The sequence below is a fragment of the Muntiacus reevesi genome, chromosome 1 (genome assembly GCF_963930625.1).
Source record: "Muntiacus reevesi chromosome 1, mMunRee1.1, whole genome shotgun sequence".
In the NCBI taxonomy this organism is placed as follows: Eukaryota; Metazoa; Chordata; class Mammalia; order Artiodactyla; family Cervidae; genus Muntiacus; species Muntiacus reevesi.
Genome location: NC_089249.1, coordinates 255,774,120 through 255,802,072, shown reverse-complemented (window position 1 = coordinate 255,802,072; position 27,953 = coordinate 255,774,120). Strand labels below are relative to the sequence as shown.

The window sequence follows — 27,953 nt, the reverse complement described above, 5'->3', positions numbered from 1 at the left end:
TAAGGTGAAAAGCCTGAATCATATTGGTTATTCCAAAATGGCTTCCTGAATGTAAAGTACAAAAGAAGTGGCTACTAATAGCCCTGGCCTGAATGCTGTGGTTTAGAACGGAAGTTCACCAACAATTGTCTATAGATCAGTGCCCCTCCCTGACCCACAGCTTATCACTTCATGGTGAAATGAGAAAAAGGAATGCTTCCTCAACCTTATATTCCATGAATTCTCTCCATAAACCTTCTGTTCTGGTCATAGTGGTACCACTGTGGAGTTTGCTCACTCCATTTTTTTTTTTTTTTTTTTTTTGCTTTTGCTTTTTTGATAGCTTCTTTTTTAATTTTTAAAATTTATTTTTTTGGCTGTGCTGGGTCTCAGTTGCAGCATGGGACCTTTAGTTGTGGCATGTCAGATCTAGTTCCCTGACCAAGGATCAAACTCAGGTCCCCTGAGGGGAACATGGAGTCTTCACCACTGGACCACCAAGGAAGTCCCTTGCCAGCTTCTTATACTGCAATATTTCCCAACCATATTTCCATCACTACCTTCCCAATGACTACCCTCTCATACCATAGGCATTATTTCTTACCATTTTTACATATCTTGAATAAGTACTTATGATTTTTGTTTTTTAAATACATATTTTAAAAGTTAATAATAATAGACTTAAACATAAAACCAGAATTATTTTCTATGAATAGAAGGTAGGTGTAAAAATAAATCTAATTTTTAAAACACTCCTAATTTCAAACTATATATAATTAGCTATGAAAACTCTGAATATGAGCCTGTCATCTTTTTTCCTAAAATAGAGAAAAGAAATAGTTTAAGGGAATTGTTAACATCATAGTAGATATAAACTGAAATACTCTTCCTGAAGTAATGGATATATCAGAGCAATTTGAAATGGGAATAACTTCCTCATTGTTCTGCTTCCCTGTTTCACTGTCTTAGTAATGATTTAAATGTCCCGTACCACCAGTGATGCTCATTTTGCTTTTTTGGCATTAATAATAAAGTTATAATAATAACAAAATAATTGTGCTATTGCTACTATTAATGATAGTAATAATATTAACAATAATTAAAATAAAAAACAACAAAAAGTTGTTCCTACCAGCCCAGCTCTGTTTTAAACACCTTTACACAGAATAACTAACTGACCCTTCCTAATAGCCCATGAGGGAAACACTTTTACACATGAAAACCTGCTTAAGCTCATAGGCTTGTCAAGTTGAAGGGCAGTTACTGATCAAATTTCAGCTTTAAGGCAGATAGACCTTGTGTTTGCCCTCATCATTTACTTGGCAACCCTGGGCAAGCCACTTTGATGTCACTCTGCAGAAGAAAGGGAAACTTGAAGTTCAGTTGCTCAGTTGTGTTTGACTCTTTGCAGCCCCATAGACTGCAGAGGTTGACAATTCAACTATATTTTTCTACCATTACTTAGATTGGAATTCACCTTCTTAGTTTCTGCTGACATGACTTTTCTCATTTCATATAATTCTTGTCCTTTAAGTTGTTGTGCTTTTTTTTTTTTTTTTTTTTTAAATAATGTAGGCCCTTTTTAAAGTCTTTATTGTATGTGTTACAATATTGCTTCTGCTTTATGTTTTGGCTTTTTGGCCACAAGTCACCTGGATCTTAGCTTCCCAACCAAGGACTGAACACCATACCCTCTGCACTAGAAGGTGAGGTCTTATCTACTGGATCACCAGAGTAGTCTTTTTAATTGAAAAAGTGAATTCACTAAATGTTTTGTGTGTGTATCCTAAGAGAGTATAGTATGTTAAATGTGGTAAAAAGAAGTTTGTCTTTTTTTTTTTTGGCTTTCTAAAAGGTTCAGTTACATCAGAAGTATATGTTAGTGCTTCAAAAGAATGAAAGAAGTGATATGAAATTCAGAGGAAAGAGTTATCATTGTAGTTATCATCGTCGGCAGATGCGAAAGGAAAGCACCAGAGAGTGGATGGCACAGAAGGAGCCGTGAATAATGGCTGGGGTTTTGATAAGCGCACTGTAGAACAATAACAAGGGCTGCTTATTGAGGGCCTATTACATACCAACTACAGTGCTAGACGTTCACTACAGCCACTTCAGAACATTTACCACAACCTTATCCAGGAATTGATGTCATCTCACTTTACAAATGAAGAAAGTGAGACTTAGATATTAAACCTTAGATATTAACCTTCTCCAGGTTAAATAGTTGACATGTGACGGAAGGGATCAATTACCACCCTCTTCTTCCTCTTTCTCCTCCTTTTTACTGACTTCTTATGGCTGCTTTTGCATTATGAGCTTTCAGGCTTTATTTGAGCAATTCCTTTTCCACACAGGGTTCGGAACTGAGGGAGCTGGACTGAGTCTGACTTAAAAACCAGACTGGGTCTGGCTAAAGTCAGACTGGGTTCAGGGTGAGGCTTCTGGTGAATAAAATTTTGTTTTGTTTTCTTTAAACTTATTTTGCACTGGGGTTGGGGGTGAATGGGTATATGTGTATGTATGACTGAGTCCCGTGGCTGTTCACTTGAAACTATCACAACACTGTTAACTGACTACACCTCAATAAAATTTTGTTTTAAGGCTGAACAAGCAGGTTAATTTACCAAAGATACCCGTGAAAGACAGTGACTATAACAGCGAACTTTCAACCATTTTTGCTAAGTTTATCTACTTATAAGGCACCCAAGAGGAAAAGAGATCTTGGGCAGACATCACTAAAAGGATAGAGGGAAAATTATTATTCCCTCCTCTATAGTTTCTGATGACCAGGATAAGACCTACTGGGACACCACACTCATTCTAGAACATATATGGGCTTCTGGGGAAGCTGACAAGAAGAAGCTGGCAAAGGGTGAGAATTCTTTCCAAAGTCAGCTCTCCAAGACCTCTGTCGTGGCTGTCTGGTCAAGAGAGAAAGGTAAAATTTCATGTATTTCCTTCCTTTCCAAGATTAGGTTATCAGGAAAAAAGAAAAAAACAAACAACAACAACAACAACAACAAAAAACACATTGATTATTGATCCCATCTGTTCTAAGGATACCTATTGGTTTTTGTTTGTTTCATTTTGTGTCCAGAGAACTTGACTTGGTAATGGGCAGTTTGGGTGCCCCTCAAATATGGCCAGAAAGAAATGTGGGCTGCACTCTGTCTGTGGCTAGGGTTCTGCTGAATGTTGCCAGCTCTCAGGGGAATTATCTGAGGTTCTCTTCCTAATAGCCATCTTCTAGAGTAACTTTGGATCTTGGCATCTTCTTTGGGGACTCCTCTTGTGTTCATGTGTGTGTACATGCTCAGTCGTGTCTGATTCCTGTGACTCTATGGACTATATAGTCTGCAAGGCTTCTCTGTCCAAGGGATTTCCCAGGCAAGAGTACTGGAGCAGTTTGCCATTTCCTTCTCAGGGCATCTTCTTGGCCCAAGGGTTGAACCTCCATCTCTTGTGTCTCCTGCATTGACCCGAGGGTTCTTTACCACTAGAGTCAACTAGGGGGTTGGTCAGTACTGCCAGGCATATTTACTGTTTGTCCTGGCTGAAACCTCGTAACATATTCAGAAGAATTTTTTTTTTTTTTTTTTGGTAAGTGGCCTTATGGTCAGAAGTTGGCTAAATTCGAAATTGATATTCAGAGCCATGTAGGAACTTTCCTTTCAGGCCTTCTTCCCAAAGCTAAAATGAAACAAGGTATCCACAGGGAAAGAAAAGCATTCTAAAGCCATTGTGGAAGAAATTGCTCAAACATTCCAAAGACACCTAGTTCTAAATCTAGAACATAGGAATCTTTTGATATTCATCTTAGTTGAGGATCTTCTTCCTGATATAAAGAAGCAAACTGAGAATAACGTTGTTGGATGGCTAGGTCAGTTTCTGGATACCATCCAGCTTACAACCCAACTCTATGAGAAACTAAAAACAGTTTTATTTGTATTTGTCTTATAAATCTACTCTTCTTAGAACAGAAATGTGACTACAGAAAAGATTCAAAGCCCAATGATCCTTTTTACCAATCCCCAAACCTCCCCCATTCTTCTGGAAGGTTTACAGATATTGTTAAAAATCTGGATTTAGGAAACAAAATCCCTTTTCTGAGAAACTTGAAACCTTTCTCTGTGCCTTTGAGACGTAAATGTTCTGCCTGATCTTCTCTAGGAACCCAGAGCCATCTCTTGAAATGCAAACTTCAAGAAGGTAATTCTTATCAGAAAAAAAAAAAAAAGGAAGAAGCTATTTGGAAATTGTTGTTGTTTAGTCACCCAGTCAATCTTCTGACTCTTTGTGACGCCACAGACTGTATCATGCCAGACCTCCCTGTCCCTCACCATCTCCCAAAGTTTGCCCAAGTTCATGTCCATTGCCATCAGTGATGCCATACAGTCACCTCATCCTTTGATGCCTTCTTCTCCTCTGCTCTCATTCTTTCCCAACATCAGGGAGTTTTCCAGTGAGGAAATTCTTGAAAAGTCTTTCCAATAAACATTGGTAAAAGCCACAGCCACCTGAGTAGATAACTTACTCTACATGCCACAAACATACTTTGGATTCAGCTGTTCTTTCATAAGCTAATAAGTTTTGCATTAGTTTAACTGTCTCGTGGCTAAAATTTTAAAACAAAAGCTGTAAGACCTGTGATTTTGCAAGTTTGTATGCATCCACATATATATGTTATGGGCTTCCCAGGTGGTTCTAGCGGTAAGGAACCCACCTACCAGGGCAGGAGACAGAAGAGATGACAATTCGATCCCTGGTTCAGAAAGCTCCCCTGGAGCAGGTCATGGCAACCCACACAAGTATTCTTGCCTGGAGAATCCCATGGAGAGAAGAGCCTGGCAGGCTACAGTCCATAGGGTCACAAACAGTCAGAAATGACTGAAGCGACTTAGCACATGTATGTTATGGATCTGTGATATTTTTCTACCTTCAGATGATATTGCCAAACTTAATTTGTAAATATTTCTATTTAATGTCTCAAAGACAAACAATTGTTTATAAAATCAAGTATACTCTGAGAAATATAATAGACTCTAACTAAAATGTTTTTCAAGTTTATATGATCTAGGATAATCATCAGTAATGAAAGCTAGTTTAAGTTTGTTGGTTTGTTTGAAACAGGCATATTTTTAGTGTTATCAACATTAAACATACTACTTTTATTTACCTTGATTTACTAACATTCAAATAAGATTATGTTATTTCTGTTATAGAATTTATTAGCAGAAAGATAAGATGATGGTCACTGTTGAATACCTCATGAAATTTTCATGAGTAATCTGAACATAATTGCTAAGAATAAGTAAATTAAGTGGATGTAAGTAAGATAAAAGTTTATAAGTGAACTTTCAACAATCATCATGCTTTATGGCATGTCAACTTATAAGTTTCCAAAATATTTTTGGTTACTTGAAATCTTAATGCTATAGAGATCTTCCTGTCTTAAGATGGGGCAATGTTCCAACAAACCCATTGAAAGTTGAAAATATGAATTAAAAATGCATTTAATACCCTAACCTTCCAAACAACATCGTTTAGCTTAGCCTATCTTAAATGTGTTCAGAACACTTGCCTATAAGTGGGTGAAATCATCTAACACAAAGCTTACTTTATAATAAAGAGTTGAATATCTCATGTAATTTAATGAATAGCATACTGAAAGTGAAAAATAAACAGTTGTGTGGGTACAAAATGGTTGTGGGCGTATTGGCTGTTGACCCTCAACGACTGCATGGCTGACTGGGGACTATGGTTCACTGCTACCGCTCAGCAACATGAGAAAGTATAGTACCACATATGCTAGCCTGAACAAAAGATCAAAATTCAAAATATGACATATGGTTTCTTCTGAAAGTGAATCTCTTTTGTACTGTCATAAAGTTGAAAAATCTTAAACCACCATAAGTCAAGAACTGTCTGTTCTGAGAGAAGGCAAATGAATGATGACTATTCATCGAATATCCAGATCATTTTCAAATAAAACAAAATACTGAAATATTAATTATTGAATATTGGGTTATCCTCTTTTGGCTTCTTTTTATAGAGAAACTAAAGACATTTGCCACTCGAAAATCAAGACTCCTGGCCCAGAGCAGTAAAAACCATGGATCACCTGATATCCACGTTCCCAGATAAAATGGAACAAGGCAAGTGCCTTGTGGTGTCAGTGCTCAAAAGGTCTTTTCCGTCGGCTCCTTAGTGCTACATGTTGACATTTTTGTGCATTTTGTTGGTGATTCTGCTATTTTAAATGACTCCTAAACATTGCAGTATAGCGTTATCTAGTGATTTTAAGTACAAAAAGACTGTGAAGTGCCTTATAGAGAAAATACATGTGCTAGATAAGCTTTGTTCAGGGGAGAGTTATGGTGCTGTCGTCTGTGAGTTCCCTGTTAACAATCAATGATATGTATTAAGTAAGAAGTCTTTAAACAGAAACACACATAAAACAAGTTTACATATTGATCTGTTGATTGGTTGATAAAAATGTTGCAACCACAGGGTTGCACTGACTTAATACTTTATTCCCCCTAGGAGCAGTGGTTTAGCATTTACTAATTCAGTGTTTTAGGCAATTTTATAGAACATGACTACCACAAATAAGGAGAATCAAATGTATTTATTTATTTTCCTTCTGCTATTGATACTTAATTCTTTGTATGACTATGACCCTATATTCATACATTCCTTATTAAGATGCCTACTTTCGTTACCTATTTTCTGTGGACCTGGGTATGATACACATGAACAACACACACATACAAATAACCATTTAAAGACCTTAACTATAATCTTTTGACTTATTTACAAATTATATGTATACGATGGTATTTCATTTCATTTCAGTTCAGTTCAGTTCAGTCGCTCAGTCGTGTCTGACTCTTTGCAACCCCATGAATCACAGCACGCCAGGCCTCCCTGTCCAGCACCAAATCCCGAAGTTCACTCAAATCCATGTACATCGAGTTGGTGATGCCATCCAGCCATCTCATCCTCTGTCGTCCCCTTCTCCTCCTACCCCCAACCCCTCCCAACATCAGGGTCTTTTCCAATGAGCCAACTCTTCGCATGAGGTGGCCAAAGTACTGGAGTTTCAGCTTCAGCATCAGTCCTTCCAATGAACACCCGGGACTGATCTTCTTTAGGATGGACTGTTTGGATCTCCTTGCAGTCCAAGGGACTCTTAGGAGTCTTTTCCAACACCATAGTTCAAAAGCATCACTTTCACTCTCAGTTTTCCTCACAGTCCAACTCTCACATCCATACATGAGTACTGGAAAAACCATACCCTTGACTAGACTGACCTTTGTTCACAAAGTAATGTCTCTGCTTTTTAATATGCTATCTAGGTTGGTTGTAACTTTCCTTCCAAGGAGTAAGCGTCTTTTAATTTCATGGCTGCAATCACCATCTGCAGTGATTCTAGAGCCCAAAAAAATAAAGTCTGACACTGTTTCCACTGTCTCCCCATCTATTTCCCATGAAGTGATGGGACCAGATGCCATGATCTTAGTCTTCTGAATGTTGAGCTTTAAGCCAATTTTTTCACTCTCCTCTTTCACTGTCATGATGGTATTTAATTAATATTAAACTAAACTTTTAACAACATATAGTTATGTTTTAGTTTTTCAGTTAAATTGGATTCATTTATTTTCCTTTATTTCTTCAACACCTATTAAAATGCTTGGTTTTACCTAAATCCTGTTCTATTTGTTTATCTTGTTTTACATAGTTCCAATGATATAATAAACATCTATAGAATACTTTTCTTCTTTTTAAAGCTGTTTTGTAATAGAAAGCAAAGTTATTCAAAGGCATTTCATCTTAATGTACCAAATGAGTTACTTAAAACTTTAAATAGCATTTTAAAATTTTCTTGGTTCATGTTATAAACATCTCTTTGATACATATTGATATATTCATGGACTGAAAACTGAAATCTGCATCCAGTGACAGTTGGCAAAAATGCTAAGTACACTAGTCCCATTTCAGCATTAAAAATTAAGTGACAAGAGCAGGAATCTAAACAAAATAATCCATAATTTAGAAAGTTATACAATTAATTAACTAGATCATAGCTTATCAGATCATATTCTTTACAGTAAAACTTGGTTTTCTCTAGAATAATCCCATATTCTGGTCAAAAAATGTTCAGTTAGTGGATTGGTGTCTGGAGTAATGGATTAGACCCCAAAACTTGGTTCCCTTAAGCAAAATATTTAACTTCTTGGGACCTCAGATTTTAGGATTAATTAAGATTTTGGTTTCATGTTCAATAAAAGAATTTATGTTAAAGAGAAAACACTTTTAAATATGGTACACGTTATGCATTTAATAACTTCCTTTCTACTTTTTATCTATTCATAATTACTAGATTAAAACACCATAAACATTATATATTAGTTCTGGTTATATAAGTCTTATGTTATTCTTAAATTTTCAAGAAAATATTTTGTGAAATATGCAATAATGCATGTCTGTATGTGAGAGAATGTGAAATATTTAAAGAAAACCTGTTTTAAATCTCACAATGTTAAGAAGGAACTCAAGTATGTAATGTAGCGGGGAAAAAGTCTCAAAATGCACTTATCTTAAAGGTTAGATGTTGAGTATTAAAGGGTGTTCTTCTGCTGGCAAGGAAGGAAAAGGAAATGGGAAAAAAGAGCTCAGTGTAATATTTTCAAAATGGTGCTAATAATTTCAGTTCTTGCATAGAAGTCTATCTGAAACTAGAGAGGAAAATGTGCTAATCTTAATTTTTAAAGAGATATGGTCACTTATATATTCAGTACATACTGATTATTATAAACTATTTAAATGGGAAAGAAAGTGGAAAATGTCACTTCCCTTCTACTGATGGGGAATTAAATCCACACATCACCCACTGTAGGATGTGTAGCTGAAAACACAGCTTTCACATAGGTCTGTTGATTTTCCCAAGATTTCTACCTAAAGTAGCTTTTCATTCCAATAACATCAGAAATTGAGAAACATTGGTTCTGTTTAGCCCTTATCTAAGGCAATCTTTCAAAGTATCACAGTTTTTTTTTCTATAATTTTAAAGTTGCTTCCTCTTCCATTTTCTTTCTCTTTTTTTTTAAGTGAAAAATAACCAAAAGTCATATTTTTAGTGATGACAAAATCACATCTTGCATTTCATCCTAGTCTGGTTGAAAGGAGATATGACTATTCTAGAACTATGAGAACCTCCATTTAAATCCCATGCTTTTTATGAATCCACCATGGAGTAAAAATCATGTTATACACTACCAGTGAAGCAAAACGAGCCACACAGAAACCTTTACGGCAGATCCCTGGCCAGTAAAGTTGTATATTTTCTACTGCTTCTTAGGAGCAAAAAGAGTAGCATTTAAAACTTCAGGTATTCTGGGAAGTAGCTCACTGACCCGCGCGCTTTGGTCGCCAGCAGGGTACGGCCTTTTCTGCAGGCGTTTGTAGGTCCAAGTGTGCGCGTCTGCCGCCGTTGCTGCCTTACTCTCCGCAGTCTCCCAAAGCTCCAGTTGGGCGGGAGCCTCTGAGCCCCGGGCCGCGCTATCGGTGGTCACAGCGCCGGCAAGGAAGTGACGGGGGCGGCGCGGGGCCCAGACACTCCCCGCCTAGAGCCGCCTGCGATGGACTCGGAGTATTACAGCGGCGACCAGTCAGATGATGGTGGCGCTACCCCAGTACAGGATGAACGGGATTCAGGGTCAGACGTTGAGGATGATGTAAATGAGCAGCACTCTGGATCAGACACTGGAAGTGTAGAACGTCATTCAGAGAATGAACCTAGTGATCGAGAAGATAGCCTCAACAAAAGACATCAGGTGACAGACTCTGACAATGATGACCCCTCAAATCTTAATGCCAGTGACTCTGAAAGTGAGGAACTCCAGAGACAAAAGGACAGTGACTCTGAATCTGAAGAGCATGCAGAGCCTCCTGCCAGTGATTCTGAAAATGAAGATGTCAATCACCATGGGAGTGACTCTGAAAGTGAGGAGACCAGGAAATTACCTGTGAGTGACTCTGAAAATGAGGAACTGCTTAATGGGCATGCAAGTGACTCAGAAAGTGAAGATATTAGGAAGCCTCCTGCCAGTGATTCAGAAGTTGAAGAGCTCCCCAAAAGTCCTGTCACTGACTCGGAAACAGAAGGTGCTCCCAAACCTCAAGTCAGTGACTCAGAGAGTGAGGAACCTCCGAGGCACCAGGCCAGTGACTCTGAAAATGAAGAGCTCCCTAAACCTCGAATTAGTGATTCTGAAAGTGAGGAGCTTCCCAAGCCTCGGATCAGTGACTCAGAAAGTGAGGAACCTCAGAGGACTCAGGCCACTGACTCTGAAAACGAGGAGCTTCCCAAACCCCGAATCAGTGACTCAGAAAGTGAGGACCCGCCAAGACACCAAGCCAGTGACTCGGAAAATGAAGAGCTTCCCAAACCCCGAATAAGCGATTCGGAAAGTGAGGATCCCCCACGGCACCAAGCCAGTGACTCAGAAAATGAGGAGCTTCCCAAACCCCGAATAAGTGATTCGGAAAGTGAGGACCCCCCAAGGAACCAGGCCAGTGATTCTGAAAATGAGGAGCTTCCCAAACCCCGAATCAGTGACTCTGAGAGTGAGGAGCCTCAGAAGGGACCTGCCAGTGATTCAGAAACTGAGGATGCCTCCAGACACAAACAGAAACCAGAGTCTGATGAGGACAGTGATGGAGAGAATAAGGGAGAGGATACAGAAGTGCAGAATGACTCCCTTCCTGCAGATGCCCATGTAGACAGGAAGCGCTTCAACAGTTCCGACAGTGAGGAGGAAGAACCGAAAAGGGCCAAAATTGACAGTGATGAGGATGAAGAAAAAGAAGGGGAGGAGGAGAAAGTAGCAAAGCGAAAAGCAGCTGTACTTTCTGATAGTGATGATGAAGAGAAAGCATCAGCAAAGAAGAGTCGTGTTGTCTCTGATGCAGATGACTCTGACAGTGATGTTATATCGGACAAATCGGGCAAGAGAGAGAAGATGATAGCATCTGACAGTGACGAAGAAGCGGGGAAAGAACTGTCTGATAAGAAAAATGAAGAGAAGGACCTGTTTGGGAGTGACAGTGAGTCAGGGAATGAAGAAGAAAATCTTATTGCAGACATATTTGGAGAATCTGGTGATGAGGAGGAGGAAGAATTTACAGGTTTTAACCAAGAAGATTTGGAAGAAGAAAAAAGTGAAACACAGGTAAAAGAAGCAGAAGATTCAGATTCTGATGATAACATAAAGAGAGGAAAACACATGGACTTTCTGTCAGACTTTGAGATGATGTTACAGCGGAAAAAGAGCATGAGTGGCAAGCGCAGACGTAACCGTGATGGTGGTACTTTTATTAGTGATGCTGACGATGTTGTGAGTGCCATGATTGTCAAGATGAATGAAGCTGCTGAGGAAGACAGACAGTTGAATAATCAAAAAAAACCAGCACTGAAAAAATTAACATTATTACCTACTGTGGTCATGCACCTTAAGAAGCAGGACCTTAAAGAAACATTTATTGACAGTGGCGTGATGTCCGCCATCAAAGAATGGCTCTCCCCTCTACCAGATAGGAGTTTGCCAGCACTGAAGATTCGAGAAGAGCTGCTGAGGATTCTGCAAGAGCTACCTAGTGTGAGCCAGGAGACCCTGAAGCATAGTGGGATTGGACGAGCAGTGATGTATCTCTATAAACACCCCAAGGAATCAAGGTCCAACAAGGACATGGCAGGGAAATTAATCAATGAATGGTCTCGGCCTATATTTGGTCTTACCTCAAACTACAAAGGAATGACAAGAGAAGAAAGGGAGCAGAGAGACCTAGAACAGATGCCCCAAAGGCGAAGAATGAACAGCACTGGTGGTCAGACACCCCGAAGAGATTTGGAAAAGGTGCTGACAGGAGAGGAAAAGGCTCTTAGACCTGGAGATCCTGGATTCTGCGCCCGGGCAAGGGTCCCCATGCCCTCGAACAAGGACTATGTTGTCAGGCCCAAGTGGAATGTGGAAATGGAATCATCCAGGTTTCAGGGGACCTCCAAGAAGGGTATCAGTCGACTGGATAAACAGATGAGAAAGTTCACAGACATCAGGAAAAAAAGCAGATCTGCACACGCAGTAAAAATCAGCATCGAGGGCAATAAAATGCCCTTGTGACTGCCTGGGAGGTTCCCCATCGCTACTCTTAGGAAATGCGCTATGGACTCTTTGGAGAAAGACGATATTTTAAAAACTTTTTTAGTGTACCTGTAAATGATTCAACTTGTATCAGATGTCATAGGATTCACATTTCTCTCAGTTATATTTAAAACCATTTGTTGTGCACTTTGTACAGAAGAATAGTAGTCATACTTCTATAAACTTTACACAATAAAATTCCATTCTGGTTTAAAAAAAAAAAAAAAAAAAAAAAAAAAAAACTTCAGGTATAAGCCGGGGCGGGGGGGGAACATTGGTGGTCTAGGAGGAAAGTGAACACCTGGGGAAACACCAGCTTGTATTTATAAAGCCTCCTGTTGCCTGGGAAAGCTACTCTCAACCATTCTATTAGGGCTGCAAATGACCCCGAATGAACAGCAGAGGGCAGAGCCTTGTAGAGTCCTTTTCCAAGTAGGTGGGTATTAGTACTTGAGAACAGGTTTAACAGAATATAAAATATGATGCTAGAAAATTACCGTGAAGAACTTTTTCTCAAAGTTAACATTAATAGTCTGGCCTCATTGAGGGCCTGACTATTCAGTCAAAATTAAAGACTTTTTGGTTGCAGTAGTCAATTATCAAAGTACTACCCTAGCTAAATAATGGCAAAATCAAATGAGAACATTGAGAAAAATGTAATGGTATTTCAGGTCAGCACTCTAGTCAGACCACTGAGATTTGGAGACTTGCTTTCATTATCAAGGGAGTTCCTAAGACCATGTGGGCATTTCTCCTTCTTCCCCCATTTACAGGCTACTTCTCATTATCCTCTGCCTGCTTCCCTGAACATGATGTACCAAAGATCCATTTTCTCCAGAAATCTTAATCAAAAGATTAGATGATAAGGTTGGGAAGGTGAGCAAGAGAGAAACAGGGGACAACTGTTGGCTTTAACAAGGTGAGGAAGATTCTCTAAGAATCCTAAACACAGGCTTCATCCTCCTAGGTCCTGTCCCACCAAACTTACCCCCTCTAACTCTGCAGTGTTCTCATCTGTTACTTGTTCTAGAAGTGGGTGAATGAGCTAGCATAGGATATCCCAGAGTCTTAGGTCTATGTCACCACAAGCCCTCCTATTTCTTCCAAAACAGACAGCTCTGCATTTATAATGGATTTCTACCATTTGGTGATTTTTCCTTAAGAACAGAAACAAAGATGGACCCAAGCTTCCAAGACAGAAAATGGAATGAGGAGATGATTCTGGGATAGGATGGTATCTGAACTGTGGGGAAGCAACCATGAAGTCAGAGTTATATTCTAACAAAATCAAGTTTCCTTGTACAATCCAGTTTGGATCCGACCTCCAAAGACACTAGGAACAAGGATGCTTCAGAGAAGCTTAAGGTGTACAGAAATTTATTAAATTGGATGCCTTTCTCAGAATCAAAGCACAATAAAATCCAAAAAGAAACCCTTAATATTCTAATAGAAGATTCTCCCCATTAGACTACACACCCAAGAAAACATATGAGGATGGTGAGAAAACATGGAAAACCTGCAGTAGCATAAAGGTCTGTTTCAAGCCAGCTGCTTGGACTTTCGTTTCTTTGCCAGCAAAATGGAGTTAGAACTGCTGACGACACTCATTTACCCCTGAATATGTTGTTCAACTACCAGGGTAAGTACCTTATTGTATCATCTACTTTAATTGTTACTACAGCCTCATGAGATTTCCATTTAGGTGTTTTATGTTATCTGCTCCATAAGTATGCTCTAAATTGACTGTTTGAACTAAGGCTGTCTGATGGCTGTATTTCAAATGACTCCTTCAAGAGGACGTACCCATCATTACCCTCCCTTATTCCCATACCCACTCCCTTAGCCACATAAGACCTATTCTTTACTCACTGCCTCATTTTCACTGAAAAATTTCTACAGGCAATAAAGAAAAACAAAAAAGGATTTAATCCAGATACCTCTTACCCATCAAATCATTTATGAGTCTCTACTGGACCTCCTCTCACACCTTGTTTTTAAACACAAAGTTTCTATACATACTCAAATCACTGAAATTAATCTGCAAACTGATGCTTTAGCTAAGTCAGATGCCCCATCTCCAAATCAGAATTGCACAATGTATTGATTGTTCCGAGAACCCTTTAATTGCCGCACCCAAAGGTAAGCCATCTTGGTACAAGGATTTAACTTGTGAAAATATAAAAGCAAGACTGAAAACAGCAAAACGTTATAGAAAAATGGATGTAGGAATCTCCAAGAAAGCCTAAGGAAGACATTTGATATATGATGCTGGATGCTGCAGAAATATATTGAGAATGTCAGTTCAGGGACAATAAAAGCAGAAGAAAGATTTTCCAGCTCCCTTTTCTCTTTCTGCGTACACAGATTAACAATATTAAACAGTTCTGATAAACGGGGCCAAGTTTTTCCATCCAAAAGGTCTTTATACGTGAGAATGTGATGCTATGTGGGCCAGCTAATCACAATCATCAACTTTTATTTCCAAGTGTACATAGCGAATACCAAAAATGTGATGGCCAAATTATTCTTAGAGGTCAGGGAATGAGAATTTGAGAGCTGGAGAGAGGTCCATTCAGGTAGATAAGAAACAGATGCATGACTGAAGAATGGTAAAGTCATTCTCTTGGGTTGGGAGGGAGAGAGAATTGCAGATTTCAGAGAGAGAAAATGACAGTACAAATTACTTTTGTCCATAAGGGAAAAAGAAAAAAAGCATAAAAAAAAAAAAAAGCCAGTTTTCTTACACAGAACTGGAAAAGCCCTATTTTGCACTCTATGTGAAAGCACTTTGGTCAACAATGCAAACACAACTTGAGCAGAGCAAAACACAAAATTGTAGCTATGATTCCACTCACCAAAAGGGTGGATCTTCAATATGCAATTCAGTAAGCTCTACAGGAGTGCTCCACAGCAAAGCCAAGTGATGAAGCAAGCCCCAGAATGCTTAGGCAATAAACAGCTGGATGTAACTGCTAAAAAAAAAAAAAAAGAAAGAAAGAAAACATAAGATTTAAATGAGCACATAAAACAAAAAAAGAATAAAAATGCAAATAAACACCATATATCTTCAAAATATAGGTAGGTTGGAATCGGGAGCTAAATTTGTTTAATTGCACACCTTACCCTTTCAAATATCTTTCAACAGAAGAATGTAAAATATGGTATAAAACATACTAGTTAGCTCACGTATTTTGACTATGGCACACCGTTCTCATTAAGATACAATAGCATACCGATTTGTTATCCTTCAAATGTAATGCTGCTTATAATATAAACACTGAAATGCACAGTATTAGAATGGGAGAACAGTTTAAATGCATCTTTCTAGGAATATACAGCTTTTAAGGCTGCTCTTCACATTTACAAATGATTTGTTCCATCTTAAAATGTACCATTTGCTCATCCATACAATTTAAGCATTATTTTGCCAGCTTTTGCAATCAAATACTTGCTAGTTGGCACCACAGGTAAACAGGAGACAGGAAGTCCCCTGACTCCAACACAACTTGCTTTGGACAAATAAGCTAAGCTTTCCTTAACTAAAAATTAAGGTTCAACAGCACTTATTTCACAGAAATGTTGTGATGATTAAAGATAAAAATCCACCAAAGCACTTAGTTCAGTGCCTTTCACACGGTGTCACTACCATGCTTGTCAGCTATGTGATCGTTGTCATAGTTGTTATCACCATGCCAAGGCCACAGGTTCAAACTCATCAAGGGAGATTTTGTGCTCATTTCCTAACAATTAGGAAATATTTTTAAAAATTCACACACATACTCCTGCCTCTTAAAAAAAAAAGTCCACAAATCAACTGAATTCGCAGAAGACATTCGCTGTACATTTAGGTTCCCTTCTCTCCTGGCAGTGGAACTGGGGCACTGGCGAAGGTGCAGGGAGATTTCTTAAGTTTGCAAAGGCATCTCACAAATAACCCAAACATGAAAAGAGATCCACAAACAGAGAGAAGCAACAGTTGAAAACCAATGGTTTTAACTTCCCAGCTGTTTTAGTCATTCTCATTCAGATCTCTACATGTCAAAAGGAGCACCCTGCCGCCACCACCACGACCAATCAGCATTTCCCAGGCAGCCTGGAGAGCAGGAGAGGGGCTGGTCTGGCTGACCCCATCTCCAGTGCTCGGATGTAGCCACAGTTGGGTACCACACTCCTGATCACCCTTCTCCCAAAGGCAAGTGGTATTTTCATACTGATGGCTCTATCTTTCCTAACTGGTCTGAAAAGCCTTCTGACCCTCCACAAAGGCTCCTGGTTGTATGGAATAAATCATGGGTGTTAGCTTCCTGATATTCCAGATAGGAAGAGGGCTTGCCACAGAGAAGGGGAAGGTATAAAATTTAAACCACGACTGACATGTTTGAACTATCGCTAACAAGTACAAGCTCATACAAGGCTCCTTAGACCCTCTGAGCTTCAATCTACTTATCTGTAAAGTGGAAGCAGGATTAAAACTATGACTTAAATTGAGAAATAGGGAAGCAAAATGTTTCTGGAACACCGTAGGCATACAACAATATTCATCACAGTTTCTGCTTTTCTTGCTCTGTTGTTTTATCTTGGTACATTGATTATCTGATTATAAGGAAATGACAGAAGTAGAATTGTCTGATCAAGACTGTGTGTCTTTAAAAGAAAAATTGACAGGACCAGACAGAATGATAAGACCTTGTGTCAACTTGCTTCAATTTTGTTTGGTTTTATTTTTTTTCAGGTTTTCAACCTGGCAATCAGAGCCCAGCAAAGCAATATGGTTCTTTGATTTCCTCCTTAGAAACTCTGCAGCCTTTATTGTCTTTATATCGCACAACTTTAGCACTTAATTATATCCTACCTTGTAATAATTAGGTGTCCTTATAATCAAGTCTGTTTATTCACTTGTGCAGTTCTGATCCTTTAATCTCTCTTGAATATTAGTTTTTAATGCTAATAAGAGCCACAATTTAACAATTTTATTACTAAATAAAATTGCAAGAATATTTTGAAGATTCACTAATGGGTGGATTCTAATAATTAATTTTATAATTAGTAATAGTACCAAACCATAAAAGTAAGCCTCAATGGTAGAAACACATGGAGCTTGTCCGTCTTCCCATAGACTAGCTGTCTAGCCTTGGGCACATCACTGACCTCATCTTTGGACCTGCAGGTAACCTGTACTTGAGTCAAATATTTGTTTCCGCTAGATCACAAATCTATTTAAAAAATAACCATAAGACAGTTGTTAATTTTAGGCAAGAGATACGTTACTGGTTTTGTTATTTCAGATCATGTTAATTGTCAATTTGAAAGCCTATTGCCTGAATGTAAAATAAAAACAAGCATGGTCAGTGTACATATTACATTTGATATAGAACAATGATTAGTAAATCACTAGGCTCTACAGTTAAACTGTTTGTGTTTAGCATATGACAAAAACACGACAGCCATGAATTCCAAGACAAATTTAGAAGGCCTATGTCCTTTAGACTCCTTCTGGGTAAGGGAGGGATAATAGCAATATCTAAGTAATATGACTTTTATAAAGATTAAAATGATAATTAACTTATTAACTATACAGAGTAAATGCTAGATATTCTTTTTTTATTAGTGAAGTAGAATTATATAAACTACTGGTTTCTGAAGTATCAAATTTACCCCACATTTTATTATATGCATCATGAGTATATTTGTCAATGGATAAATGGAAATGACTTTTTGGTCAGTATATTTCACTTAGCAAATATTTAGAAATAAATATTGCCTGTAAGTATGGCAATATATTTACCAAATGTTGTTATTTATTAGATTTCCATCTACATTGATACGTTAGATAATATACCTATAGATTGCAATTAAACATCTTATTAATTAAATTATAATACAACTGACCCAACCCAAACTTTATATTTTTTCCTAAATATAAGTTTCTATTAGATTTTATATATGGGAATTCATGCAATTACAATGAAATCATATTCATATTTACTTTTGAGTATTCTTTTATAGTACAATTGTAAAAAAGAAGGTACAGTAAAATAAAAACAAAGACATTTAAAGTCATTCTAAAGCATATCAGACAGTGATAATAGCCACTTACATGTTAGTGAGCACCCTTCCAAACTTCTCTCCTTAAACAAATACACATGGAATATAAAAAAAAATTGTGCATAAATAGAATTATGCTATCCATCTGTTTATTATAACAAGTACTTTTCTCTAATAGAAATGCACTTTCTAGGTTACTGATGGTAGTTAATCTGGGTCCATTGTTGATTCAATCAAAATACTTTAACTTTTCATTTAATGTATATAGGAAATTTGAGAAATCTAAATACTCTTTTTAAAAGTATTATAAAACAAGCAACTTAAATTAATTAAATATTGTTGACATTTGGGGAGTAATTTAGGAATGTCTCAATTTGCATCTTTCAGATAGACTTTTCTGCCACTAAGCATATCAGAAAAATTAAACAAATATCAGATTACCTATTTTACACAAATGCTATAAAATGAAATGATACAGACAAACCTATAAAAAGCCAGACAACAGGAGTAAAACTTGCAAGATGTTGTTATCTTCATTCAAACTACTAGTTCCCTTAATGGAAATTAAGTTTATAGGCTTAAAAGAAATATGAACAATTTTCCCTTGAGATATGAAGAGAATGATATTACAATGTGAGGAATGGAAGATTAGTAAATGCAAATTAATTGACTTCTTTCTAATGAATAAAAATAACGATTTCATAGACATAAAAATATGAGCATATGAATTTCCTTCCACACGGCAGAAGAAAATGAAATGATGTGTTCAAATGAATGAAATCCAGAATACTCAAGCCGTTTGCACTCTACAATTCATGTAAATATTTAGAAACTGTAGCCTTATTCAAAAAATGAATTATCTAATCCAAATAGAAGATCTCCCTATTTCTCAATAAGGAAATTTGATAATGAGGAATTCAGACCTACAATGAAATAATTTTATAAGGTAGTAAATTATTAATTGATCTGGATATACTAGAACCAGTCAATTAGTACCATTCACTCAATCATTTGACAAATACATAATAGATTACGTATCAGATATTCCATCAAGCTTTAGATCTATGCTGTCCAACAGCCACTTATGGCTATTTATTAAAATGTGGTCAGTCTGGGATGACATGTAATGTAAATGGAAAACACATGTGACTTCACAGATTTAGTATAAAAATGTAAACTAACTCAATAAATTTTTCTATTGGTTACACATTTAAAAGATAACACTGAATATTTTGAGTTAAATAAAATATACTAACATAATTTCACCAGCTTCTTTAAATTACTTTTACTGTGCCTATTAGAACACTAAAAATAACACATGGGGTTTGCATCATACTTCTATTGGACAGTCCTTCCCTAGAGGACAGTAGTTAACAAGGAAATCGGGTCTTTGTATTCACATGTGCAGTTATTGTTGGGCACTCAGGCTGTTTAAGGACCTGTGTCAGACACAGAGGAAAAGGTGCATTACAGTGTGAGATGCAAGCCATGCCCTGAAATCCTGCCATTGAGTCATATGCATCAGAAAGACACATCAAAAGTCACATAAATAGCAAAGCTATTAAATGTGAATAACCTTAAACATAACACTGCTTTGTGTAAAGAAGTCTCTAATACGGTCATAATGCATCTTGCTTCTATTATCATGAGGGGGTTGTTAGGCCACTCTGTGGTGCTGGGAGTGGGTGAGATCATATTTTATTTGCTTTTAATGGCAAATTTGTACAGTGGAGTAAGAGAGAGGCCTCATCACAAATGCTATTTGAAATTCATTGATATCCCCAAGCTAGCTAAGTTGGATCTGAAGAGGAGAGAGCCCAAGAAAATATTTCAAAACATCCGGAGATCCCTGAAGCCTCCCTAGGGACCTTAAGGTTGTGGCAAAGAGATTACAGAATTATCAAGTATATGTTAGAGGTTAATTAACAAAGCACCGTAGCTGGTGGCTCTGACCAATATCACACATAATAACAACACGGTACGCTTAGAATAATATCTATTTTTTTTTTTAATAATGTGCTTTATTCCCTCCCAAATTCACTTCTGACCAAAAAAAAATCTCCTTTTCTCCCCACGTGGAATCTTTGAAATGTTCATGCTTTAGGATAACATTTCAATTAATTTAAATCATCTTCTCTCCCACACAGAGGTTTCCACAATAATCTGTTAAATACTGGCATAATTTTGCTCAGAACATGTGCTTTCTATTGGATTGGGTTTGGTGCATATATATTGGTTTGTGCATAGAGATACACCAATCAAATCACAATCAAAACAAAATCATATTTTCAACTCTCAAATGCAGAATCTGTGATCCAAAGCTTCTGCTCAAAGGCTTCAATAAAAGGGAAAAAAATGGACAGAAGTTTGAAAAGATACCCCGTGTAATACCAACTCATTAAGCAATTTTGAAAGGGTCAGATTTGAGTTTGCTTAAGGGTTTTTTGATAGATACATTACTGGAGTTTTATAAAATATTCACTCTCTCCCTGCTCATTTTTTGAATGAATAAATATGAGGCCAATTTTATACAGAATCACTTCAACTTGAACTAATAATTGTGTATTACAGCCTAGAATAATGTTTGTTTCAGAGGGATACACATAAAAGGAACAGCAAAAGAAAAACATTAAATCAGGCACTAATTATAATTAATTCATAGATAGTTGAGGTTCATTTGCCTTTGCTAAAGTATATAAAATAGCATTCTTATGGAGGCCCCGAATACAATCATAAGAGGTCTTGATCATATATAAGAATGTTTTTATTTCCTGAATAGCTTTAGGATGCAATATACTGTGTTTAAAGACAAAGTGGTTCAAGCAGAAACCTGTAGGTCCCTTTGAATCCCTTGATGATGATTTCCTTTACATGAAGGAATGTACATGTGTCCTTCATAGAAATTTTGAAATCTTTAAGAAAAAATAAAAACTTGACAGAAGACATTGCTTAAAATTGATTTGCGCTGAAACATTCTAAAGCATTAGATTTGCACTGAAACATAAAAATAGATACATAAAATTATCCTCATTTATTTTTAAACAAGGATAGATGGACAACTAACCCATGAAATAAGAATGTTTTTGAAATCAGAAAAAGAGTTTGACCTTCATGAATGGTAGCCATCTCTTTTTAATGGATGTCCCAGATCACTCAGGTAATTTCATTAGAAAGTAATCAACAGACAGAACTCTTGTCCTAGAGCAAACTATGTAATCTGTTAATCTGATCCCCTCAACTATCTCCCATAACACCCTCAATGGGTTACCTAGTTGTTCATCATATTAATTTCCTGACATGGAGACAGCTAAACATCTTTCCTGCTCACGCAAGGCCCTGCATTCTCCCTACCCAGGAAGGGTTATTCAAATGAGCAAGGAACAAGTTATCAAGTGAGCCAACCACCTAACACTTAACATCAACACACAGTCATCCTTGGTGAGATCCTGACCCAGAATACAAAATATCTATGAAATACAAATAGCCACAGCATTCCACCAAATGCTGTAAAACTACAAAAGAAGCTGAAGGAAAAAGCTTAGGGCATTCCCTATGAGGGATTTGGTTTCCAAATACATGAATACTGACCAGGGCTGGTCTATAATGATATTTCACAGAAAAGACAGAGTAGGAAATTCTTCACAAAAATTAACAGAATCGATCCAGCTAGCCAGTCTGTGAACAAAAACTCCTGAAGCATCTTTAAATTTGTTTCAATTGCACTCAGTTTGAAATGATCAATTTACTAAAATTCATAATCAATTCATATCTTTCCATTAAGAATAGCTTCCAATGGACTTCTAGTTATCAACACATTATCAGCCATCACTATGTTTTATTTATACTTTGCTGAAAAAATGAAATTTTATTTTTTTTAAAGTAATTCATGTTTTTCTCTCTTTCAGCCACACTACTCACACATGGGTATACACAACACACATACACACACATAAAGATATTTTCTCACACACATACATACACATCAACTCACTATAGGCCTTTTACAATTGGAAGGGATTTACTCTGTGTTCAATATTTCAGAATAAGAGAGGGAAAAGGAGGTAGAGAAATGTGGAAATGAGATATCTTTGCAATATTTGAAAATTAAAAATCCCATATTTCAAATGTCATATAGATATAATTATACTTTAAGATTGTCTAAAAGTACAATCACCAAACAGATGAAACTGTTAGAATAGTAAAATGTTGTGTTCTAAATTTTTTAATACAAATAATACCTATTTTAATCACACTGCTCTCAGATCTAACAGCATCAATGAAAATGAAGGATATCCAGTCGCCACTAATTTCAGAGCTAAAACATTGTATAAGGTGCTAGTGGAACCAACACCACTCTTCCAGAAGAAGAAATAAAAATGAGCTGCTTATTTAAAATTTTCATCTCACCAACATGAACTGTACCCTTTAAAAAATAAATTCTCCAAAAAGAATAAACAGAACTACATCCCAAACAAGAAATCAGCAGGATTGCTATATTAAAATATATGTATTCCCAAAAGTCATCATATTAAGTAGCAAATAAATGCCTTCATCTCTTTGGCTCCCCTCCCCCTAATTAATTAAAGATTGGCACAATCTAAGAACTAAATTTATTTTCAATTAAAATAAGAAGCCCGTATGCCATGATAATTTTTTGTTACTATTTCTAATGTGCAAAACAAAGGTTTGCTGTTAGCATTGAACACAGTCATCAAAACAAATCCTTTAATTTTTCAGTAACTGTAAGGAGGCTTGAAGAGTTGTTCTCCTACCAAGGTGCTACCTCAACGGTTAATCCTATTAAGAACTGAGCCGTGCACTGCCACTAAATCCTCTGGCGAATTTGAGGAATCAAAGGCTTACCACTGCACACTTAGAAGGCAACGACTTTTGTAAAGGGCTCTATTATATGAGGAACAAAAGAATACCACTTGTGTACTTAAATATCATCTGCTTTTCCGTCCAAAATACTCCATTTTTAAGTAAAGATATGTGATTTAAATGTATTTAGAGTTTAGCTTTTGGCACCACTCTCGTTTCTGAGGAGAAGTGCCATCTGTGGGCCCCATGGCTCACACGTAATGATATGCTTACAAGCTGCTTCCCTTTTCTGCACAATGTACCCTTTTCACTTTAACATACATTTTCCATAAATTTTTGAATAACAAATTGGGCTGTGGAAGTTTGTTGAAACGGGACAAGGGAAATGCCTGTAGGCTAGAAAGCGGCTATTTTACTAAAGAAGTGGTGCAGTGGAAAACAGCCTCCCCATCTGCCCCTCCCCACACCGTCCCCACACCTATCTTGAGCTGTGACGCTTTAAAACTGCAAAAGGAAACTTCTCCCATCAATAGATGAGGCCTGTACGTTAACTTGGGCAGAGAGCCCACATGCCCGCCATCCATTACACCTGCTGGGTGACAAACGGATGAGAGTCATCCTGCAGACTCCCAGCGTTTGATCTCCTGAATCGCCAGATGTCCCCCATTTACATTCAAACATAACCACAGCCATTAATGCAACTCGCCCGGCTGGCACTTAATAGGGGGAAAAAGTTGAATTCTAATCTCAAATCCTAACTATCCAAAGCTTTCAGTACGTAAAGATCGACACTATTAAATATGCTTCAGTGTGTGGAATTTTCTGGCTATTAAAATAACTATACGGTGGGGGCAGGGGAGGCTGGGACAGACAAGCAGATTTTGCACATATTTCGAAACAGAAGACCTGTATCTTGTCCTTTTTGGCTTCAGAATTTTGAACTTAAACAATAAAATTTACCTTTATCTGCTATATTCTTAAACACAATAAGGATTATCTTGACTGTTGCCTCCAATTCAAATACACCACTTACTAGAAAAAACAAAAGTCAAGGAAGCTTTGGAAAATAAATCTTTGTTTCTCCCCTGTCTCCCTCCCTAAGTCTGACAGCACTCACAAAACTGCTTACCAATTAGACCCAACTAGAGAACTCAAAAAAATAAGAAAAGAAAAAAAAAAAAACCCAGATATACAGATACCATTTCAGATCCACTGAATAACAGTCTCTAAAGGTAAGACCCAGGGATTTTAAAATTCTCTTGCTCTTTTGAAATTGAGCCTAGACCTTGAGTTTGACAACTCCTGCAAGCATATATTCGGTAACAATTTATGAGAATATGATTTAACAGCTTGACTTTTTTGAGGTGTTCCTGCCCATTCTTTCTTTAAAAAAAAAATTTTTTTTTTATTGGAGGATAATCACTTTATAATACTGTGTTGGTTTCTGCCATACATCAATATGAATCAGTCACAGGTATATATATGTCCCCTCCCTCCTGAACCCCTCTCCCATCTCCCTCCCCATCACACCCTTGTTTTATGCAGAAAATATTTAGAGTATCTACTCTGTGCCTGGCACTGGGCACTTGGCATACTTAGAACCTGTAAGACACAAGATTTTATCTCTGGAGTGTCAGTGGATGACTCTAGGGACATAAAGCAGACTGCCTAATATTATAAGGACAGAGATTCCTACACAAGAACTAAAGTGAGTGAAAAAGCCCTGAGCGACTTTCCAGCAATTTACAATGTGTCTGTCAATCTGGAGATTTCTAGATTTGGGAAGGAAGAAACCACTAGACTTACAGAAAGATCTCAACATCTGTGCTTAGGGGGGCTCTGAGTGATTCAAGGAAGCAGGTTGAATTTAAGCACTACAGAGGAAGCTGAAAAGACTGCAGCTTCTTCTTGCATCCTTCCTCTGTTTAGACTTGAATCCATTTAGATTTCCCTTCTACCAGCTTCCTCTCCCTCTGGATTGAAAATCCTTTCTCTCCAGAGAGGCTGTTATTGAGCAGCTATGCTGGAGCCTCTGTCACTCTCCCATACTACTCTGTTCTATTTTCCTCATTCATTCACTGCAATGTGAAATGATTGTATTCATTCGTTTATCCATCTCTTACCTCCCTACTCAGAGTGTCTGGCATTCCCAGGTAATGCTAGTGGTAAAGAACCCACCTGCCAATGCCGGACATGTATCCAGGCAAGAATACTGGAGTGGGTTGTCATCTTCCCCCGGGGAGAGTCCTCTGGAGCAGAACATGACAACCTACTCCAGTATTCTTGCCTGGATAATCCCATGGACAGAGAAGCCCGGTGGGCTACAGGCCATGGGGTTGCAAAGAGTCAGACGTGACTGGGCACACACACACCCTTGCTTGCCCCCAGGGACCTAAACCAACTTTGGCATGAAATGGGTATATAATGCATGTTGAATGAATGAATGAATAAATCCAAAATACTTACATTTACTGTTCCCTGATTCCTTCTATCACCTGACTAGATTTTTTTTAAACTTTGTATTCTTGGATTTACAGCATTGATGAATTTTTCATTTGAAACCCAACCTTATTCTTTTTTTTTCTGATTCTTTTGGCCAGTTACCTAGCTTTTACTGACTAGGGATGCTGACACTTGGATTCAGTTCAGTAGCAATCCATGTTTATGCAAACCCAGTACATCTTCAACCCATCTCTCATTATAACTTAGAAAGTATCCTAATGCCCCTCAGCAGAGACAGAATTCCAAACCTTATTCAAATCTTACACTAATGAAGATGAACAACAAAAGCCCTAAAAAGAAAAATCCTTGAGGAATTTCTATTTTAAGGTCAAGGAAATAGAGGATGGCAACAGACCATCAACTCAGAATCAGAGGAATTAAACACTGATATCACTGACTTAAGGTTTTTGGTAATAGTGGCAAAATACTAAATCAGTCTTAAAATTACTAAGTACTATCAGGCCACTTTTATTTTAGCTTTTTTTTTCCTCCAGTAGCTCAGCACATCCCCGCAATTGGATGGCACCTTCTAATGGAATAGGAACTCAGATTCTATTGACAGTTCCATGACAAGTCATCCTTCACCTACCATTGTCCAGTCTTCTTAGCTGTTCATTATCTTGACTGCTGTACCTACTAGATAATGATACACTCTGCTTCTACCCCTGACTGTAACACATTTTTGCTCCAGGGTTCCTTTTAATTGAAACACACTGTCTGTATTACTGTTTTTGGTGCAGAAGTAAACACATTTAACACAAGAATTCGGTTCGTATTTGCTTCACCAACAGGAGGTGTGTAAAACGTCACCTGCCTCTAGAAAAGGAATTGCATGATTCTTTTGAGATATTAATATTTTTATACCTTTCTTTCACATTCACTGCCCTTCATCACTTGTGGGGATGTGATAATCAATGATCTCTGTGAGGAAAAAGTGTTACGGCCATCCTGACCAATTCCCTGTGTGCACTGAGCTCACTTAGGAAGTACTGAGAAATGTTTTCTCAACCCTTAAGCACAAAATTGACTAAAAATGCTTTAACCCTAAAAAATGGGAAAACCTAATAAATTGTGCCTGTTAAGTTATCTGTATTCATTGTAAATCCTGCTGAGTAGCTACAGTGACTAGAAGGGAACAGTTCAACTTCTAGATCAGTGGCAGTGGAACATGGCCAAAATTTTGCTCTGGTCTAACAAACATTTTCAGAATTCGAAATCTTTCTATAAAATCAAGTGAATTATTTCTGCCACTAAATATATTTCAAAAAAATAAATATATGCATAAGTAGTGTTAGATTTTATTTCCTCATTGACTAGAATAAAAAGATGGTGTGCTAACATACAAGAACCATGCCATATTAAGTACTGCTTCTTATCTCATTCATTGTTTCAATCATACCTATGATCTTAGAGCACTCCTCATTCTTATTTTACAAATGAGAACACCAAAAGCACAGAAATAGTAAACATGTTATCCAAGGACACATCATAGAGCTGGTCCTCGATCTAGACTTATCTGATCCCAAAACCCAGGTTCTTTGCCAGCGCTGTGCTATGATGCCTGTTTGCTCATAACTGAATTCTTTGTAATTAAAATATAAAATCGGTTCAATGAAGTTATTTAATGACTGCCATGCATTCTTATATCAAAAGTATACAATTCACATTTCGAAAATATGAAATAGACTCACAAAGTATTAAATTATTCAGACTGTCTTAAAATCTTAATTTGTTAGAATTCCTTTTATTTGTAAAGTGTCGCATTACTTACCATTTCTTATCAGTGTGGAAAACACATATGTATGGCATGATTCTTGTATGTTAGCACACCATCTTCTTATTCTAGTTGATGAGGAAATAAACCCTAACACTAGTTATGCATATATTTATTTTTTGAAATATATTTGCTGGCAGAAATAATTCACATATTTTTATAGAAAACTTCCAAATTCTGAAAATGGGGAGAGGAAATAGAAGATAGAGAATTTACTCCCTGTTCCAGGAAGATAGCAATAAATTTAGATTAATAGTACTGTGTGTATATGTGTGTGTGTGTGTGACAGGGAGACAGAAAGACACAGTGAGAGAGAGGTACAGATGGTAGGGAATTAATGATTTACCGCACTTAGAAGTAAAATAGTTTTTAAAAGTTAACATGCAGAATAATCAGCTGCAAAATTTTCTAAGTTTCAGATCAGTAGACTCATCCTCAGAGATTTTGATTTAGTAAGTGTCTGGTAAGAGTCAGGAATCTGAATTTTTAATAAGCAACAACAGGTGCTCCTACTGTAGTCTGTAACTGTGTTGTCCCATAAGGCAGCCAATAAGTATTTAAAATGTGGCCAGTCCAAAGTGAAGTGCACTGAATGTAAAAAAATATACACAAAGTTTTAAAGACTCAGT

General features: G+C 37.3%; 2 protein-coding genes across 2 annotated transcripts in view; one reads left to right on the top strand and one right to left on the bottom strand.

The window, feature by feature from the left end:
- The window catches only part of TENM2 (teneurin transmembrane protein 2), a 1,359,342-nt gene that overhangs the window by 1,243,454 nt on the left and 87,935 nt on the right, over positions 1-27,953 (bottom strand). The window contains exon 2 of the mRNA XM_065919048.1: positions 15,038-15,154. The gene's annotated coding sequence lies outside the window, so the exon portion shown is untranslated. The remainder of the gene's footprint in view (positions 1-15,037; positions 15,155-27,953) is intronic.
- LOC136156351 (protein IWS1 homolog) lies at positions 9,381-12,387 on the top strand. The gene has a single exon (XM_065919047.1). It carries the CDS (start codon positions 9,621-9,623, stop codon positions 12,159-12,161), a length of 2,541 nt encoding a protein of 846 aa, XP_065775119.1. The 5' UTR covers positions 9,381-9,620; the 3' UTR covers positions 12,162-12,387.

Coding starts and splice junctions, on each gene's coding strand:
- LOC136156351 (XM_065919047.1), top strand. CDS start 9,621: ATGGACTCGGAGTATTACAGCGGCGACCAGTCAGATGATGGTGGCGCT.